At 38.9% G+C, this 20926-nt stretch overlaps 1 protein-coding gene across 1 annotated transcript in view; it reads left to right on the top strand.

Moving 5' to 3' along the window:
• Positions 1-20926, top strand: part of sec24b (SEC24 homolog B, COPII coat complex component) — a 62951-nt gene that overhangs the window by 37944 nt on the left and 4081 nt on the right. The window contains exons 13-23 of the mRNA XM_061724757.1: positions 2871-2926; positions 3907-4113; positions 5113-5236; positions 7283-7441; positions 7541-7714; positions 8480-8590; positions 9648-9823; positions 11381-11518; positions 11608-11712; positions 13575-13667; positions 15568-15671. Coding sequence (XP_061580741.1) covers positions 2871-2926; positions 3907-4113; positions 5113-5236; positions 7283-7441; positions 7541-7714; positions 8480-8590; positions 9648-9823; positions 11381-11518; positions 11608-11712; positions 13575-13667; positions 15568-15671 — 1447 coding nt within the window. The remainder of the gene's footprint in view (positions 1-2870; positions 2927-3906; positions 4114-5112; positions 5237-7282; positions 7442-7540; positions 7715-8479; positions 8591-9647; positions 9824-11380; positions 11519-11607; positions 11713-13574; positions 13668-15567; positions 15672-20926) is intronic.

Raw genomic sequence — 20926 nt, forward strand, 5'->3', positions numbered from 1 at the left:
AAGAAACTAGTACCGTTTTGCGGTCCCGTTTTGAGCTCTGAACCTTTACTTATGTAAGGCTGGTGTAGAGTTAAGCCTTACCTTATTAAATTAAACCTTTTAGTAGGATAAACACGGGGACAACTTCTGCTGAGTTCCAGTGTACTTTAATGTCCCTCAACAGTGTAGGATTTTAGAACATCAACACAGCACCTAGTGCCGTACTGTGGCGTATCACTCCGCCCAATCTAAAACAGACTAATCACTACAGATAAACTGACTAGTGTCATTATAGTCCCTGATTTACAGAATATAAAGAATATATTTATAAAATAATGAACCCTGAATTACCAAAATAACCTTCTTAACAAAAATAAATCTCCTCTTGACACTTAAAAGGTGAGCATGAATCATCTTTTTTATGATGTAAAATTGTATGTAATTATTTACTTTTTATTTAATTTTAGTTGTTAAATTTCTGGAAAAGAAAAAAAGTCAAATCATACATGAGAGAAACTATTCAGTTTGAGGCAAAATATTTGTACTTGTCTGAAACTGAAGATCATAATGCAAACCTGACATTTACTTTTAGTTCAGTTTGTGGAAAATGGTTGGCCTGGCTTTCTCTTTAAACTTAAACAGTTATAAATCATTACAAACTGTAACAATAGGGCAAACGCACAGCATTATTTTGTATTTGTGTCTTTCAAATAAAAGACAATTTCCTCATGACTACCTCATTCAAGGTTGTTAAAAAAATACTGCTATAATATCGTATCGTATCGTTATCGTGACCTCAATATCGTGTATCGTACCGTATCGTGAGATTAGTGTATCGTTACACCCCCTAGTTATTAATATTAATCTATTGTGTTGACTAGTAACGCGCATCCGACCGCGTGTGCCGGCCGCGACTCGACCCGCGGACCAAAATCTGACTCCGCTCAGAAGAAACTAGTCCCGTTTTGAGCTCTGAAACTTTACTTACGGTATGTAAGGCTGGTGTAGAGTTAAGCCTTACCTTATTAAATTAAACCTTTTTGGGGTGGTGAGTAGGATAAACACGGGGACAACTTCTGCTGAGCTCCAGTGTACTTTAATGTCCCTCAACAGTGTAGGATTTAGAACATCAACACAGCACCTAGTGCCGTACTGTGGCGTATCACTCCGCCCAATCTAAACAGACTAATCACTACAGATAAACTGACTAGTGTCATTATAGTCCCTGATTTACATCAGAATATAAAGAATATATTTATAAAATAATGAACCCTGAATTACCAAAATACCTTCTTAACAAAAATAAATCTCCTCTTACACTTATAAGGTGAGCATGAATCAATCTTTTTTATGATGTAAAATTGTATGTAATTATTTACTTTTTATTTAATTTTAGTTGTTAAATTTCTGGAAAAGAAAAAAAGTCAAATCATACATGAGAGAAACTATTCAGTTGAGGCAAAATATTTGTACTTGTATGAAACTGAAGATGCATAATGCAAACCTGACATTTACTTTTAGTTCAGTTTGTGGAAAATGGTTGGCCTGGCTTTCTCTTTAAAACTTAAACACTTATAAAGAATTACAAACTGTAACAATAGAGCAAACGCACAGCATTGTTTTGTATTTTGTGTATTTCAAATAAAAGACCATTTTTTCCAGTCATATGTTCCTCATTCAAGGTTGTTAAAAAAATACTGCTATAATATCGTATCGTTGTCGTGACCTCAATATCGTGTATCGTACCGTATCGTGAGATTAGTGTATCGTTACACCCCTAGTAAAAGATAATTTTTTAGTTGTCTTTTAAACTTGGAGATAGAAGGCAACACCTTGATCATCATCAATCCTATTCCAAATCTGCGGCCCCTGCAAACAACACTCATACTGGCGCGCACATGTCGGCGACATTTCCCTAATATGAGTGGTTTGATTCTTGTTTGGTATGTACTGGTAGTACTGGTACTACTGGTAGTACTGGTATGTGTGCTGAGGACTGGAGATTGGCACAAGACTACTAAGTCTAGGGTTGAGCCTGTTGACAATTTGAAACATAAGACAAGCGTTATGATAATCGTTTAGCTCAGTCAGTCTTAGTAACTCAAAGCGGTGAAATAGAGGGTGGGTGGGGAGTTTATCTCTGACCAAGACAGGGCCCGTATGACTTAACAAACTTGATTACTACGACACATCAACATCAGGGTTTTGTTCCGTTTAGACGTAGATGTTATTTCTTATTCTGAATTTGGTGCTATTGAATTTGGCTGTAATTTATATTTTCCTAAGACAACATTTCTGTATTTTTAGACAGAATTATAACGCACGATAAACTGTCTAGCAGTATTTTCAGTGAGGACGGATGTGATGGAGGAAAAGTGTCACTGTTCTTGAGGCGCTAAAATGCTGTGTTTCAGTGACTTTAAGCATTTTTTTCATTTATTAGGGCCTGAGCACTGACCCTATTGTATTTATGTATTGATTTTGTTTTTTTTTCTGCACTCAAAATAAGGAAAAAAAAAAAATATTTCACTCCTTTTACAGACATTTTTGTGACATTGAAAATGGGTATATAAATTATAAAATCCATATCTTGGAAATTGAATCAAGTGAATCTTGATGTTTTGATTAAGTTAAACTACTGTCAAACAGTCAAATGGTCTTGGAAAAGAGAAGTAAAGATGTAGATATACTTTATTGATCCCCCTGAGGGAAATTCCAGTATCCAGCATACAAAAGAAAGAAATACAGGGTTGAAAAAATAAAAAATATAAATAAATATATGCCAGCCAGGAAAGAGAGATGATGTCACACCTTCAGATGTTACTCAGGGAGAAACTTTGATGAAGCTTTCTGCTTTGGTTTCAATATAACTTGTTTCTATATCTTTGCAGATGTCTTCATCCCATCACATGACAGTCTCATGGTCAACCTAAAAGAGAGCAACGAGGTACTTTACTTAACTCTTCACTTGTACTCGTCTCTTCTGCCTGACGTTCAATCTTAATCATACCCCGATACCGAGAAGTAAAATGAACTAGTTATAGTCAGTACTGGAGTTGAGGAGGGGATGAGGGGGGATGAGGGGGGATGGCATCCCCCCCTGAAATAAAAACACTCAAGATCATCCCCCCTGTAAAACTGCCATCCCCATTTCCATCCTTATGTCATTTCATCAATGAATGTGGTTTTACTGCTATTTCAACATTTAGAGTCATCACCAGAAAAATAACACCAGAAAAATAACTTATTTGACAATTTTCACCTGTTTCAAGTACATTTTCACTTGAAATAAGTAGAAAAATCTGCAGTGGGACAAGATTTATCTTCTTATTACAAGCAAAAAAATCTTGAAATCTTGCGCCACTGGCAGATTTTTCTACTTATTTCAAGTGAAAATCTACTTGAAACAGGTGAAAATTGTTGTTTTTTCCAGTGATGAGTCTTGTTTTAAGTGTAATGAGATTTTTTTTACTAAAATGAGACATTTTAACTAGAAATAAGACAAATATTCTTGTTATGATTTTGAGTTTTTGCAGTGATCCATTTTACTTATCCTGTGAAGGACAGAGTCATATTGATAAGTTCAGAAAAGTGTTTTTTATTGTTGTGTTTTGATGTATTTGATGTAAGCCCAGTGGATATTTAAAGCTTACAGAAGGCTGCATTTAACTGCTGCTATGTCATTCCTGCAGTATTTCTGCAGCTGTTTTGGTCTTGGTATTATTTGTAATACATTATATTATTTGTAATCAGCACAAATTATCTGTCCCCATATGATAAAATCCAACATCCCCCCTGATTTTCTTTTTTACAACTCGAGTACTGGGTATAGTTATGCAAATGTGAGATGGGAAGTAGTTAGTTTAAGGCTTAGTTGTGGCTCGTAATTTCCTGACGGGAACGTCCGATCTCTCCGTCCTCCTCCAGCTGGTGAAGGACCTGCTGACGTCGCTGCCCGCCATGTTCAGTCAGACCAGGGAAACCGATAGCGCCCTGGGTCCCGCCTTGCAGGCCGTCTACAAGCTCATGTCCAGCACCGGCGGCCGCGTCACCGTGTTCCAGACTCAGCTGCCGACGCTGGGCGCCGGGAAGCTGCAGTCTCGAGAAGACCCCAACCAGCGCTCCAGCACCAAGGTTCATAACGCCCGCTTCCTTTTCACTTCCAGCTTTTACTTCTGTTGTAGGGCTGGGGATCGATTCAAATGTCAAGAATCGATTCGATTCCGATTCTTAATATTCAGAATCGATTATCACGATTTGATCCGATCCGATTCGATATTGATTTGGGTTAGTGTTATTTAAAATGTTTTTTGAGCTGTTGCCTGAATTATATGACTGTAAAATAACTAGTGAAATAATAATTTCACAATAATTATTGTGAAATAAATAACTCAAATAGGCCTTTCAATATCCATTTAAAGTGCAAAAAAAAGAAAGAAATTGCAACAGTTCATGCAGTAAACAGATCATAAGTCATGACAAACTGTGTGTCCGACTACTGGGATTAAAGTTCACCGGGCAAAACTGTAATGATGAATAAAAAAAAATAAATCTTTAGACATAAGAATCGATTTTTAGGAATTTATATGAGAATCGATTTAGAATCGGAAAATCTATTTTTTTCAACACAGGCCTATTCTGTTGGCTCTGGGTTCGATTGGCCTGAAACCTTTTTTCTTCGCAGAGTTCTTGATTTTTACCATCAACATTTTTCACATAGACTTGCAGGTCCAAATGTGTCATCTCGTAGAGATTTATGAAGCTTAAACCACGCCTCATGTCAGACGAATTACAGCCAGACATCTGCTGTTATGTGGATTTATACTCTGACATTTTCAGTGCCCGTATATTTACATCCCTGCCACAGATACTTTAATTTCCATCCACAACTTCACACATTTCAGCTGAGACTCGACACCATGATGGTCTAAGGTCGATGATTTTATCAGCCAGAGATTTAGCATTTATTGATGCTAAGAAGTCGCAGCTTGAGTTTCTGAAAATTATAAATAAACTGAGAGCAGATGTTTTTGTGAAATGTTTTCAGGATAGCTCTGAAGAAGATCTCAGTCTGCAGGATTTTCATTTTAACCCTTAAATCCATGAGAGAACAAGTGTGCTTGTGTGTTTCAGGGCGTGCAGCACCTCGGCCCGGCCACAGACTTCTACAAGAAGCTGGCGCTGGACTGCTCGGGACAGCAGATCGGAGTGGACCTGTTCCTGCTCAGCTCCCAGTACACCGACCTCGCATCACTGGGTAAAAACACCTCCCTGACCAGCTCTCTACGTCTGCTTCTGTCCTTCCTAGGCCTGTGTTGAAAAAAACGATTTCCCAATTCTAAATCGATTCTCATATTAATTCCTAAAAATCGATTCATATGTCTAAAGATCGATTTTTTTTATTTTTTTTTAAATTTTTTTTGGGGGGGGGGGGGTTATTTTCATTTATTTATTTATTTTTTATCATCATTACATTACAACTTTTGGTTATTTTTTTTGTTTATCCCCAAAAAAGGAATGTTTTGTTGGACAAGAATAACTGGTGCCATGTTTTTGCCTTTTAAATATGTTTAAAGGTATGAAAACATTAAAGTGTTAGGTTATAATTGCATAAATTGTCTATATTTCATTACTTTATATACTGTCTTGGGGTTACATTTGCAAAAAATGCTAAAAACCAAATTCTCAAAAATTAAAAAAACAAAATAGACCGAAAATGGAACAAATAAAAACGGAATGTGGGAAAAATTAAAACCGATTTCATCCGTCTCTGTTTGGTAATTCTGACCCACATGATGTTTCTGAAAGCAGTTCTATCAGCATTCTGGGAGCTGATTGGTCCTTACAGCATCATTAGCTGCCAATACTTGCTGTTGAATCTCAATATAATAGTATTCATATTTTGCATAACTACAGTCATATAATTCATGCAACAACTCAAAAAACAGTTTTAATAACACTAACCCAAATCAATATCGGAATCGAATCAAATCTTGATAATCGATTCTGAATCTTAAGAATCGGAATCGAATCAATTCTTGACATTTGAATGGATCCCCAGCCCTAGTCCTTCCAACACGTTTACCGTACTTCTGTAAGCGTGTTGCTGCTCTCTGCAGTTTCTAGCAGTTACGAGTCGGCCGTGTTTCTGTACCTGTAATAGGACACACACAAACATTCATGCATGCTCACGATCACTCTGTCGGTTCCTTTTAAAACCACATATCTACCAAACATGCATACTTTTTGGACAGTGGGAGAAGATTCAGGGAAATATGCAAACTCTTAATTGCAATTTTCCAAATCAGACGCGATTGAAATGTCCTAATAAATGGTTTTGACCAAATTTCCACAACTGTGCCGTGATTCTTCCTGATAGTTGTGCGAGTGTCTTGTTTAGTCCTGAATAGGGCTGGGTATCGATTCAAATGTCAAGAACCGATTCGATTCCGATTCTTAAGATTCAGAATCGATTATCAGGATTCGATATTGATTTGGGTTAGTGTTATAAAAATGTTTTCAGTTACCTGAATTATATCATTGTAAAATAACTAGTTAAATAATAATTTTACAATAATTATTGTGAAATAACTAAGAAATAAATAACTCAAATAGGCCTTTCAATAACCATTTAAAGTGCAGTGTCCCCGGCTTTTAGGGACCCCTCTTGGAGCATTTTGTCGAAAGAAAAGTTCATTTAGTTCAGGAGTTTTAAAAACCAGCGCTTTATTAACGCTACAGCTGCTCTCTGACGCCATGTTCATTGTTTGATAGTTTCACACCACGTGCATGTGTGAAATAAATTATGTGACTACTGGGATTAAAGTTCACAGGGCGAAAATGTAATAATGAAAAAAAAAAAAATATAAAAAAAAAATCAATAAAAAAAAAAATAAAAAAAATCGATCGTTAGACATAAGAATCAATTTTTAGGAATTAATATGAGAATCGATTTTGAATCGGAAAATCGATTTTTTTTCAACACTGGCCTAGTCCTGAAGACCTGATTGGGGCTCATATCCCCTGTAAATGTTGCTGTAAATGTCGGACAAATTCAAATATTTATTTATTACATTTTATTTTTGCACTGACTCATTTTATCCCATGTGAAAAGGCACAGCTATAACATCTTCTCCGACAGCAGAAATGATGTCTCTAAACCTTTGGCAACACTTCTGCATCATATCGACTGTAGTTTCCTTTTACATGACTGAGTTTTTTGTGTTGCAATCCTTCCATCTTTACCAAGCTGAAGGCAGCTCATGGAATGCTAAGTTAATGCAACTCTTCACCTCTTTTTCAGCCTGCATCTCCAAATATTCAGCAGGCAGCGTCTTTTACTACCCCTCCTTTCACTACATCCACAACCCGGCGCAGCTGGAGAAATTCCAGCGGGACCTTGAGCGCTACCTCACCAGAAAGATCGGCTTCGAGGCGGTCATGCGGATACGATGCACCAAAGGTAACCACATCAGTCTGACATGTGCAGACTTCTGGTTTGGAGAAGCTGTCCCTCTGAACGCAGATGTCGGATATAATCGTCCCTTTCATCGTCTGCCAGGTTTATCCATCCACACGTTCCACGGGAACTTCTTCGTGCGCTCCACTGACCTCCTGTCCCTGGCTAATGTGAACCCGGACACGGCCTTCGCCGTGCAGATGTCCATCGAAGACTCTCTGGCCGACTCGTCTCTGGCCTGTTTCCAGGCGGCGCTGCTCTACACGTCCAGCAAAGGTTCATGTCTAGTTCAACCACATCTTTTAAATGTGAATTAAATGAGATGATACATTTCTTTTAAAAATCTCTAGAGAAACAGAGCTTTTGATAATGTGAGATTTAGGGTTCCATATCTTTACACCACGATATCTGAGGGAAAACTGGCCGTGTTTAGTTTTATTAAAAGGAACATGAAGATGATTAATCTGTCTAGTATTATATGAATGTATTTGAGAATTATATTTGAAAAAATTACTAAACGATAGTGGTAAAGAAAAAGGCAAAATCACATGTTTGTATAAAAACACACATATCTGATGAATATTTACGTCGTATACTGAAAGAATTTAGAGTTTTCTGAACAGAGGAGTAGAGGGTTCCGCAGAGTTAGAAAAAGTTGCCAGTCTTACAAATAGTTTTTGCATTAAATAAAGTTGATGAAGACTGGAAGGGTTTGTATTTGCCCAAACAATATTACCATAAATCAAATAAGGATAAATCATAGAATAATATAGAGTTAATAAGCAAGAAATGTTAACGAGATTTCGCAGTTTGCTGATGATGCCCAATGACTTCACAGTTTTATTATGAATAAAATGTATATGATTTTTCCAATTCAATTTCTCATCAACCAAAATACCTAAAAAAAAAACGAGTATGTGAGACTTGGGAAATTTCATTTCCATTGGTTGATGAGAAGTTGAACCACAGCTTGGGGAAAACTGGTGTTCAAATGTTGGTGCAGGATTGTTGTATACTTTTATTTTTCATCTCTTTCTGTAGGAAAGAGACGCATCCGAGTCCACACGCTGTGTCTGCCGGTCGTCAGTCAGCTCAGTGACGTTTATGCTGGAGCCGACGTCCAAGCGATCACGTGTCTCCTGGCGAACATGGGTGAGTCTGTCGTGTTCGTTTCCCTCGGACTAAGTTTGGCTTAGCTAAGTTTGGCTTAGCTGACGAGGATCTGGGTTCACCAGTTCATTTTCTGGAGGTTTCATAGTCAGATACTTAGGTTTGATAATGTGCTCATCATTTTTATTCAAAAAGACTTGCTTTTAATTCTGTGCCCGTCCTTAATTTATGTTTAAAGTCGATTTACCATTGAAGGGCGTCCTTATTGACACATAAAATGAACATATAGTCAGAGGTGGGTAGTAACCAGTTACATTTACTTGAGTAAGTTTTGGGAAATGTTGTACTTTTAGGAGTAGTTTTGAATCACTATATTTTTACTTTTACTTGAGTAGATTTGTGAAGAAGAAACTGTTTCTCTTCCTCCGCTACATTAGGCTACGTTGAGCTGTTACTTTTCTTTTATCCCTTTTATCCACGTACGCGTCAATCTCATGACATCACTGAGTGATTCTTTGGGAAAAATGTTTGTTTTTGCTTGTTTTGTCACATTTACACAGACTCAAACACACACAGAGTTTCTATGAGTTCATGTTTGTTCTAGTTCTGCCTGGTTAAAAAAAAAAGTACAAAGGCTTGAAATTTTGTGCTACTTGTGCTTAATTTATTTTTTTATTCTGCTATTATTTTATTTATTTTATTATTTATTAAAGTACTTGAATTTACTTTAAGATTATTTTAATTTAAGCTATTTTTTTATTTTTTATTAATTTTAATTTATTTTATTATTTTATTGATGTAATTTGCCTGAAGATGATTATTTTGTACTTTTGTCTGTTTGAATGGTTGTGTTAAAAAAATAAATCAGACGTTACTCAACAGTAACTCAGTACTTGAGTAGTTTTTTCACCAAGTACTTTTTTACTTTTACTCAAGTAATTATTGGGATGAATACTTTTTACTTCTACTTGAGTCATATTATTCTGAAGTAACAGTACTTTTACTTGAGTACAATTTTGGGCTCCTCTACCACCTCTGCATATAGTATATAACCATATGCTTAATCACTTGTTGTTTTTATATTTCTGATATATTCCAGCCATTGACCGATCAGTATCATCCAGTCTGTCCGACGCTCGTGACGCCCTGGTGAACGCCGTCGTCGACTTCGTCAGCGCCTACAAGAGCAACGTGTCGAACCTGCAGCAGTCGGGACTGGTCGTTCCTGTTGCCATGCGGCTCTTCCCCCTGTACATCCTCGCCCTCCTCAAACAGGTTTGGCTGCTCGCCGCACGTAAAGACTCACCAACGTGCACGTGTGTTTGTGCTCCAAACTGCCAAAGAGTCACGAGTGTAGCAGGCTGCAGATGTGTGCATTTCCACAAATAATAACCTTTTAATGCGCTTCTTTTTTGTTGTTGGGGGGTTTCAAGGGACATTTTTCATTTTATTTTCACTTAATGGTTCCTAAACTTTGGTCAGTACAGTAGGGCTGGGGATTGATTCAAATGTCAAGATTCGATTCCGATTCTTAAGATTCAGAATTGATTATCAAGATTCGATTCGATTCCGATATTGATTTGGGTCAGTGTTATTAAAACTGTTTTTTGAGCTGTTGCATGAATTATATGACTATAGTTATGCAACATATTAATACTAGTATTATATTGAGATTAAACAGCAAGTATTGGCAGCTAATGATGCTGTAAGGACCAATCAGCTCCCAGAATGCTGATGGAACTGCTTTCAGAAACATCATGTGGGTCAGAATTACCAAACAGATCCAGGGAGGAAACAGAGACGGAGGAAATCGGTTTTATTTTTTCCCACATTCTGCTTTTATTTGTTCCATTTTCAGTCTATTTTGGTTTTTCATTTTTGAGAATTTGGTTTTTAGCATTTTTTGCAAATGTAACCCCAAGACAGTATATAAAGTAATGAAATATAGACAATTTATGCAATTATAACTGAAAACATTAAAGTTTTCAGTTATAATTGCATAAATTTATGCTCGTGTCCAATAAAACATTCCTTTTTTGGGGATAAACAAAAAAATAACCAAAAGATGTAATGTAATGATGAAAAAAAATAATAATACATAAATAAATAAAAGAAAAATTGAACCCCCCCCCCCCCCCCCCCCCCCCCCCCCCCCCCCCCCCCCCCCCCCCCCCCAAAAAAAAAAAAATAAAAAAAAAAATCGATCTTTAGACATGTGAATCGATTTTTAGGAATTAATATGAGAATCGATTTAGAATTGGGAAATCGATTTTTTTCAACACAGGCCTACTGCTCGCCTCACGTAAAGACCCACCAACGTACACGTGTGTTTGTGCTCCAAACTGCCAAAGAGTCACGAGTGTAGCAGGCTGCAGATGTGTGCATTTCCACAAATAATAACCTTTTTAATGCGCTTCTTTTTTGTGGTTGGGGGGGGTTTCATGGGATATTTTTCATATTACTTTCACTTAATGGTTCCTAGACTTTGCTCAGTACAGTGACGGGAGTTCCCCGTGAACTGGTGTGCAGTTTGAAGTTCCTTACTGATGAATAAAAACAAGCAGTCGGCTGTTTTCACTTGGCCAGTGACTGTAATCATCCACCCAGGACGTGTTCACATTTAAACACACACCCTCTTCTGAGAAAAACTCCTCTGTAAGTTAGAGGAGCCTTCATAGTTGACAACATTAACCTTTCATGAGTCCAAATGGAGCTTGAAAGGTTACTCCATCGCTTCACTGCCATTTTATAATCAACTCTCGGTGATGTAAGCTCAGATTGATCCTCCCTCGTATATTAAATGTATGAAGTAATTGTGCATTGTATTTCCAGAAAGCACTGCGGACGGGCACCAGCACGCGGCTGGACGAGCGCGTTTACGCCATGTGCGAGTTTAAGACGCAGCCGCTGCAGCAGCTGATGCGACTGGTTTATCCCGACTTGTACCGGCTGGACACCATTTCTGACCAGGTGGGTGACGGAGCAGCGGCGAGCAGCTCGACGCCAGCGACTGTAGAGACCCTGTACCGTAGTTACTCACTCTGTTGTCTGGCCTGCAGGGGGCGCTGCACCTGAATGACACCATCGTTCCCCAGCCTCCCCTGCTGCACCTGTCGGCCGAGAGGCTGAGCAGAGACGGGGCGTTCCTCATGGACTGTGGAAACGTACGCTTGCAGGATTTATTCAATTCAATTCATATTTATTTCGAGCAATACAACCAGTACTCGAGTTGTAAAAAAAAAATCAGGGGTGATGGTGGATTTGATCATATGGGGACAGATAATTTGTGCTGATTACAAATAATATAATATATTACAAATAATAGCAGTGACCAAAACAGCTGCAGAAATACTGCAGGAATGACATAGCAGCAGTTAAATGCAGCCTTCTGTAAGCTTTAAATATCCACTGGGCTTACATCAAATACATCAAAACACAACAATAAAAAACACTTTTCTGAACTTATCAATATGACTCTGTCCTTCACAGGAATAAGGAAAATGGATCACTGCAAAAACTCACAATCTTAACAAGAATATTTGTCTTATTTCTAGTTAAAATGTCTCATTTTAGTAAAGAAATCTCATTACACTTAAAACAAGACTCATCACTGGAAAAAACAACAATTTTCACCTGTTTCAAGTAGATTTTCACTTGAAATAAGTAGAAAAATCTGCCAGTGGAACAAGATTTCTTTGCTTGTAATGAGAAGATAAATCTTGTCCCACTGGCAGATTTTTCTACTTATTTCAAGTGAAAATTTACTTGAAACAGGTGAAAATTGTCAAATAAGTTATTTTTCTGGTGTTATTTTTCTGGTGATGACTCTAAATGTTGAAATAGCAGTAAAACCACATTCATTGATGAAATGACATAAGGGATGGAAAGGAGGGATGGCAGTTTTACAGGGGGGATGATTTGGACTGTTTTTATTTCAGGGGGGGATGCCGTCCCCCCTCATCCCCCCTCAACTCCAGTACTGAATACAACATAACATAAGTGACCTGCGTGCAACAGAAGATTAAACAAATACCTTTTATCAGGTGCAGGTTCAAAATACAAATTAATTTGTTAACTCTCGAAAGGGAGTGGGAAGAAGAAAATGTTTTTAATCCCACCCCTGTTTCTCATTAACAACTTGACAGATTTCTTTTAAGGCTTCCTCCTGTCTCAACATTTAAAGTTTAAACCAAAACAATGAACAAAATTATTCTACAGTTCACCTCACCTAAATTTACACACATTCTGGTTGTGCAGATGTATTTCACAACCACAATGTGTGCAAATCCAGGTACAATATATATTGTCATATTGTTACGCTTTCAGGATTATTCCCTCAGCAGGGAATCGGACCAGTCAAGGTTTACTGGACATTATCTAGATTATCTCTTCTGCTGCAGATTAACTGAGTGGTGCTGAATTTATTTGAAATGATCAACATGTAGTTTTAACAACAATAAGCAATCACCCTTTTATGTCAGCATTTATAGCTTAAAATAATTTCCCTTCTGGGATTGATAAAGTATTCTTGACTTCAATTGAATAATAAACACCAAGACAACGTCAGCTGCAGTGATAACCTGAAGTTTATATGTGCTTTTGACACTAAATAAATAAATACAAAGAGGAAATAGTTGACAAATATGAAATATTACTGTCATACATGGAAGGTAGTTGTAGATGTCTGAAGATAAATCTGTTTTTTTTTTTTTTACCTAGTTTTTATTTCGGTATCAGCAACTTATACATTCCTTTGCATACACATTGTCTACCTTTTTACATTTATTCCGTCTTTACCCACAGACTAGTTTGCACCATTTAATTAGCAAAGCAGTAGAGATAAGATCGAGACACATAAGGAGAGGTAAATAAATAAATAATCAAAGTAGATCAATCTGCTTTGATGTTTCAATGGCAGGTCATACGAGGTGCCGTATTGCTACAGAAAGCTTGTAAATGTCAATAATGAACAGCTTTTATTCAAAGCGCCTTCATCTAAAGATGTGTTGTCTTTTGTTCCTGGAAGGTGTTTTATCTTTGGATCGGCAAAAGCTGCAACGACATTTTCATCCAAGACGTTGTGGGCGTCCCCAGCTACGCGTCCATCCCTCCCAACATGGTCAGTGAGCACAAACATGGGCAGAAATGTTGTTTATGTTGTTCCTCTGAGGTGGTGCTGGTGGCTCAGGAGGTGTGTGAGTGTGTGTACGATGGAGGAAAAGAAGTACATAGAAAACAAACAACAAAAAGAATGTATGTATTAGGAATGGGCGATATTTTACCGTTCACGATAAAACGTCAAAAAATTCCCCACGGTAAGAATTTTTCATCTCGCAGTAAAAACGATAAATTCCGAAGGAAGGAAGGAAGGAAGGAAGGAAGGAAGGAAGGAAGGAAGGAAGGAAGGAAGGAAGGAAGGAAGGAAGGAAGGAAGGAAGGAAGGAAGGAAGGAAGGAAGGAAGGAAGGAAGGAAGGAAGGAAGGAAGGAAGGAAGGAAGGAAGGAAGGAAGGAAGGAAGGAAGGAAGGAAGGAAGGAAGGAAGGAAGGAAGGAAGGAAGGAAGGAAGGAAGGAAGGAAGGAAGGAAGGAAGGAAGGAAGGAAGGAAGGAAGGAAGGAAGGAAGGAAGGAAGGAAGGAAGGAAGGAAGGAAGGAAGGAAGGAAGGAAGGAAGGAAGGAAGGAAGGAAGGAAGGAAGGAAGGAAGGAAGGAAGGAAGGAAGGAAGGAAGGAAGGAAGGAAGGAAGGAAGGAAGGAAGGAAGGAAGGAAGGAAGGAAGGAAGGAAGGAAGGAAGGAAGGAAGGAAGGAAGGAAGGAAGGAAGGAAGGAAGGAAGGAAGGAAGGAAGGAAGGAAGGAAGGAAGGAAGGAAGGAAGGAAGGAAGGAAGGAAGGAAGGAAGGAAGGAAGGAAGGAAGGAAGGAAGGAAGGAAGGAAGGAAGGAAGGAAGGAAGGAAGGAAGGAAGGAAGGAAGGAAGGAAGGAAGGAAGGAAGGAAGGAAGGAAGGTTCGTTCGTTCGTTCGTTCGTTCGTTCGTTCGTTCGTTCGTTCGTTCGTTCGTTCGTTCGTTCGTTCGTTCGTTCGTTCGTTCGTTCGTTCGTTCGTTCGTTCGTTCGTTCGTTCGTTCGTTCGTTCGTTCGTTCGTTCGTTCGTTCGTTCGTTCGTTCGTTCGTTCGTTCGTTCCCAGTGATACGTGTTTGTGTAACAAACATGGCAGATCTGAGTCATTCCAGTTTTGCAGTACATGTAACTCATTTAATTGGTTTTTATTAATTCAATTTAATTGGTGTAGTTTAGTTTTGGCTCCAAAGACTGAATGTGGTGATAGATTTATAGTTACAAAGGTGGAGTTGAATTGGTATTTTTTTTATCGTCATTTTTATCGTTATCGGGATAAATGCCAGAAATTATCGTGATAAATGTTTTAGTTCATACCGCCCATCTCTAGTATGTATGATGTCATCTGTTTAGTTATTTTGATATCTGCAGATTGCAGTGACTCATGCGAGGCGGTGCTGTTCTGCATAACTACACCCCAAATACCGGTTTAATGTTGCAATGCATTGTTGTACACGTTTCCCAGAAAGTGACTCAGTTTAACCTCACGATGAACAACTGCTTTCCAGTTTGCCTTAAAAAGAAAAAAAGGAAAAAAAAAAAGAACAACAAAAAAAAAGACAAGTTGTGCAGAAAAGCAGATCTGCTGGTGCAGCTGTCCTGCTTTTGTTAGCAGCCGGTGCAATAACCTAGAAAGTGCTGTCACTACCACACCGTGGGCAGAACGGCAACACCCAGAATGAACAGCGAATGTCAGCACTTGTTTATGTGTGTTTTAATTGTTTTATTAGAACAATGGGGTCATGAATCCTGAACCTGCCTCAGGCCAAACACTCCCGACCGCAGGACGGTTTCTGTTTCTGTTTCTGTGGAACCTCATTGTGATCGTACATTCAGTGATGACGCTGAATGTACAGAACGCAGCGGTGCTGATGTTTTGCTTCTCATCTCGTCCTCTTTGTCAAACGCAGAGTCACATTCCTGAGCTGGAGACTCCTCTGTCGGAGAGGGTGCGCGCCTTCCTGGACTGGCTGCAGGACAACCGGGCGTTCAGCTCCACGCTTCATGTTGTCAAGTAAGCACAGCTGTAACCACACAAAAGTGTCACCGTGGGGGGCGCTAGACGCCAAAAAGCGCACCCCATTATTAACTATTGGGAGCACAGGAATGAATGCAATACAACCGTAAACACCTCAAACTGACATAGAACCACCCCAAACACAAATGACGATAAAGAAAATACCAATTCAACTCCATGTTTTTAACTATAAATCTATCGCCACATTCAGTCTTTGGAGCCCCCAAAACACTGCTCTAAAAGATACTAAATGCTACTAAACTACACCAATTATTACACCACTCTGGTGGAGACCTCAGCAGCAGCTGTTATATATAATAATATGTTATATACAGAGGTGGACAGAGTACTCAACCCCAGTACTTGAGTAAGAGTACAAATACTACTGGTCAAAATTTACTCCGTTAAAGTAAAAGTAGCTCAGTCAAAATATTACTCGAGTAAGAGTAGAAAAGTACTTGCTTTTAAAGGTACTTAAGTATCCAAAAGTAAATGCTTTTAAATTTACTTTAAGTAAAAGTAAGAGTAAGAGTAAATTTCTTATTTTCCACATCAGTAAATTACTATATATTTTTTCTAAATTAATCTAAGTTGTAAAGTTTAAGTTGTAAATGTCTGTGGTTTGTCTGTGCCCTCGTTTTTCACTCGGTCAACTCAAACATTGAGTTAAGATACGGCCAAGGATTTTGTGAAAGTCCCTGCTCCGAGTCCGGCTCATTATCAGACTCAGACGACTCTGCGGATTGTCTTTGTTCTCCTGACGCAGGCGTAGCCATTGTTGCAGCTCTGTCTTGACTTGTTGCAGCTCTGTCTTGACTTGTTGCAGCTCTGTCTTGACTTGTTGCAGCTCTGTCTTGACTTGTTGCAGCTCTGTCTTGACTTGTTGCAGCTCTGTCTTGACTTGTTGCAGCTCTGTCTTGACTTGTTGCAGCTCTGTCTTCACTTGTTGCGGCTCTGTCTTGACTTGTTGCAGCTCTGTCTTCACTTGTTGCGGCTCTGTCTTGACAAACGCAGGCTACTTTGGCGGTATCGCTTCGAGGAGGCTTGACGTATTTCCGCTTTACGTACATCCCAGTGGAGAGCGTGCACTGTGATAGGTCTCCTCCTTTGACAAAAACAGCTTGTGTCCAATAGGATTTTAGGGAAGAAGAAAAAGGAGCAGACCTGAAAGTAACGAGTACTTTTCAGCCTTCCTAGAAATTTACTCGAGTAAAAGTAAAAATATTTGTCTTGGAAATGTATTCAAGTAAGAGTAATAAGTACCAAAGAAATCTAATACTCAAGTAAAGTACAAATCCTCTGGATATGTACTTAAGTACAGTACTCAAGTAAATTTACTCCGTTACTGTCCAACACTGGTTATATATAATAATATATAATGTAAAATATATAATACATTACTTGTATTGCCATCCTCTCCACTGTTTTTTTTGCAGACTCTGCATATTATAGATGATGTTTGCTCCTCGTCACTCTTTTTAAATCCAAACCAGTTCCAGATAACAGAGCTGGAGCTTCGTTTAACAACGAGCTCCTCGCTCTCAGATCCGCCTTCCCGGCTCTGCGTCGATTTAACGCAGAACCATAAATCAGGCTTTATACAAAAACACATCAACGGGAATTTATCGTTTTTACCACAGGATGACAAATTCTTTTTTGACTGTATATCGTGAACGGTAAAATATCGCCCATTCCTACTCTCACTCACACTCCCACCTGTGTCAGCACGCTCATCTTGTCAAATTCAGGTTGTGGACGATGAAATAAACTCAGACGGGGGAGCATTCAGGAGCTTTAGGGGTCTTGTATTAGAAGTGGATGTTTAGTTTTTACATTGACTGCGTTTCCATGCATCAATAACCCTTTTAAAACCTGAATATTATTATCTGTTCACAAGGAATCCTGGTCTTTTGAGTCCAGGAAGTTCTTATAAACACGGAGAAACCAAGACCAGGAGGAGACTAATCACTTCATAAATGTAATGAAGGATATGAACATTTCTGCATTTGTAGACGGTAGAAAGTACCGGGATAGAAGATTTAAAAGAAGAGAGAAAAGTGAGAGAAAAGTTGCGCAAAGCAGCATTTGTTTTGAATTTGGATACAGGAAGAAGAAGCGGAAATGACGGTAATTGCGTCATGACGTTCTCCGTGCGTCGCTGGTTTGATCCAGATATCCTGAATGATTAATTACCATGTAAACGGAATATTCCCAATGTTTCAGTAACCGGAATTAGTGCTGGGCGGTATGACCAAAAATTTATATCACGGTATTTTTAAAAATTATATCGGTTTCACGGTATATCACAGTATTTTTTTTCATGCACAACTGGGTGTTAACCACATTTTCTAATGATTTGGAAAGGAATTGCTGCAGTAAATTGGCTTAGAATGGCCTATTTTACTGTCATGAGGAGGAAATATTGTAGAAAAACATTCATGTCCACACTAGTATAAATACAGGTTTGCATGGCCTCACAAAATGATGCCGTTTACAATGAGGTGGCGGCACTTATGATTCTAATGAAGTGAGAGAATCAGTCAGACAACACTTAAATACGTTAAGTGTTGTCTGACTGATCTTTTACAAAATTACAAGGTAGAAATATATTTATTGAACATAAAAAACTGAACATGTTTTAATTTCCCAGCATTATGTTGTTTTGGTTCCACCTTCTGGTGAATGTTAGGTAAAATTCTTATGTGGTTACTTTTTGGTTGGCCAACGATTTATGTTTGTGGTGCAACCGGTACGGGAGCGGCCAGTCTATTTCCTTATATTACAACGCCATTATTAATTTTTTTTGCCCACTTATTCCACCGAACACCGAAAGTGTTTTTTTTGCCATTTTAGGCTGAACAATTTTGGTTACTGAACAATCGTTGCATCACTACTGCTAAACAGTCCCCTCACAAACAGTGTCCAGCGGCGCTCCGTTCCGCCGCGCGGCGTTCCCAACGTTGTGTACGCTACTGTACATACTCACCGGTATTACGGTATATGAAAAATTCATATCATAAGAAAAATAAACACCGGTATTTGGTATGAACCGGTATACCGCCCAGCACTAACCGGAATATTAGCAATAACCCGAATTTTGACTGCATGTAAACGCAGTCACTGTTGACCTCAGATGACCTTAAAGGCAAATTGGGTTTCACTTCTCTCCGTCTGCAGCAAACGGGAAGGTTCTGATCAACATCTTCCCACAGACACCTGTTCAATCCGCTTCAGTCTGCTCTGGTTTCCAAGTCAGTTCTGGTTCTGCTTTAGGACCTTTGTAGGGACCGCTTTGATTTTTCTGTCAACGTAAAACATCTGTTCCAGCAGTGGTCGTATTCGTGCGCCTTCTAAACCTCCCTCTTTATATTTGTAAGGAGTAAAAGGAGCCGGTTTTAGCTCCTCACAGATCAGGCCGCGTCCTCGTTCTCTGAATATAGTCTGTTTGTGTTTATCAAAGCTGCTGCAGTCAGCAGTCGTGTGTTTGTGAACGCCCTTCTCCACCGCGCTTGACAGCCTAGTTTGTCACGATAATCCCGCCTCCATTCGCTGACATGATCTTAGATCTAAAGCAGAACAAACACTTGTCTGGAAGCAGTTGTCGTGGTCAAGAGCGGCTCAGACGATGGTTAGAAAGCAAACAGCTAACTGTTATTAGAGATGATTGAACACTAAACATCTGCTCTGCAGCCAGTATTCGTCTGTTGGAACATCACAGGGGCATCTTCTAATAAAAATATGAATTCCCAAGTCGCTATCACTCTTAATCTGCACTACAAAGATGGATGGATAAATGGATGGATACTTTATTAAACCCGAAGGAAATTTTGCTTAGTTTCTGTTTATAAACTTAAAGGGGACCTATTATGAAAACCAGGTTTTTTCTTTAACATATATATTTTATTTATTTAAAGGTTTAGATAACAGGGACAATGCACATTAATAACACATTTAAACACATGTAAAATGTGCCGGAATTAGCCAAAAAGGCTATTTTGCATCCGCTGTCCCTTGACTGGTGTAAAAATATTCAACCTAAAAGAAAGAATTATTAGATACAATCAATAAAACATTTCCGAATAAAAAGGCTATATCAGAATAAAGATTAAAAGGTAAAAACTACACACACAGGTTAACATAAGCTCAACAACAGACAATTGCTACAAACAAAAACAGAAACAACATGAAGCAGCAACAGGAACATCAACATGAATAACACAAGACACAGTAACACACTAACAGGCCAAAAACAAACAAGACAAAAGCACTAAACACAGAATAAAAAGCCATGCACAAAAAGCAACAGTGTAACTAGACAAAATAATAGGCAACATGACAGGTGGATCAGACAAACACCGACAATATAAAGTGGTCTCCCCTCAGCCTGCCAACTCAGAGAAGGAGGAAAGCAACCAAATTCTGCAGTGTCTGTACAGCCGCCCGGATGAGCCGTCCAGTGTGATGTGATCTACGAGCCAATAAGATTCTGCTCCCCAAAGTTACGGAACCAAAATGCAAACCACGCCCACAACTATAAAACCGTGTAACTGCATGAGCGTCCGACTATCGTAGCACTGCGTGACATCAGACGCTCTCTGTCCATCTCCCTCCAGCAGCTGCCACTTTATTGAGGTTTTTGTAGTGAAATGAGGAGGAATCATAGAGATAACTTCTCATTTCAACTAACTGGATCAGCCGTTCCTCATCCGTGACTGTTTCCTACAGCGCTTTCAACCGGCTTTCAACGCGAGCGACAGGAAGAAAATAGAAGCAGGACGTCCAACAAATGTTCAGCTCAAAACGGCCAGTTAGGACAGTCCAATAGAAAATAAAGCAATGGAATTGATTTTGTCGCTGACGCTCGCTCACATCGCATAAAGCCTGAATTATGGTTCCGCGTTAAATCGACGCAGAAACCTACGGCGCGCGTCGCTGCGTACCCTGGTGTAACGCAGAACCATAATTCAGGCACAACTCCGCCGGCCGGAGCTTCCACCATTTTTTCGTAGCGGTGTATCGTGTCATTCAGGCAGCCAATCAGCACAGAGCCTCATTATCATAGCCCCGCCCACTCAGAATCCTGCATAGATTATGAGGTTAGAAACGGTAAAGATAAAGACATGGCCCAGAGGCTGAATTTCTCATTTATTTAGCAAAAACAATCAAAAGCTTGTTTTTAAGACATTCAAGGCCTGTTTAAAATAGGGATTAAATGCCATAATAGGTCCTTTAATGCAAATCTGTCCATCAAG

The sequence above is a fragment of the Cololabis saira genome, chromosome 7, assembly GCF_033807715.1.
Source record: "Cololabis saira isolate AMF1-May2022 chromosome 7, fColSai1.1, whole genome shotgun sequence".
Classification (NCBI taxonomy): domain Eukaryota; kingdom Metazoa; phylum Chordata; class Actinopteri; order Beloniformes; family Belonidae; genus Cololabis; species Cololabis saira.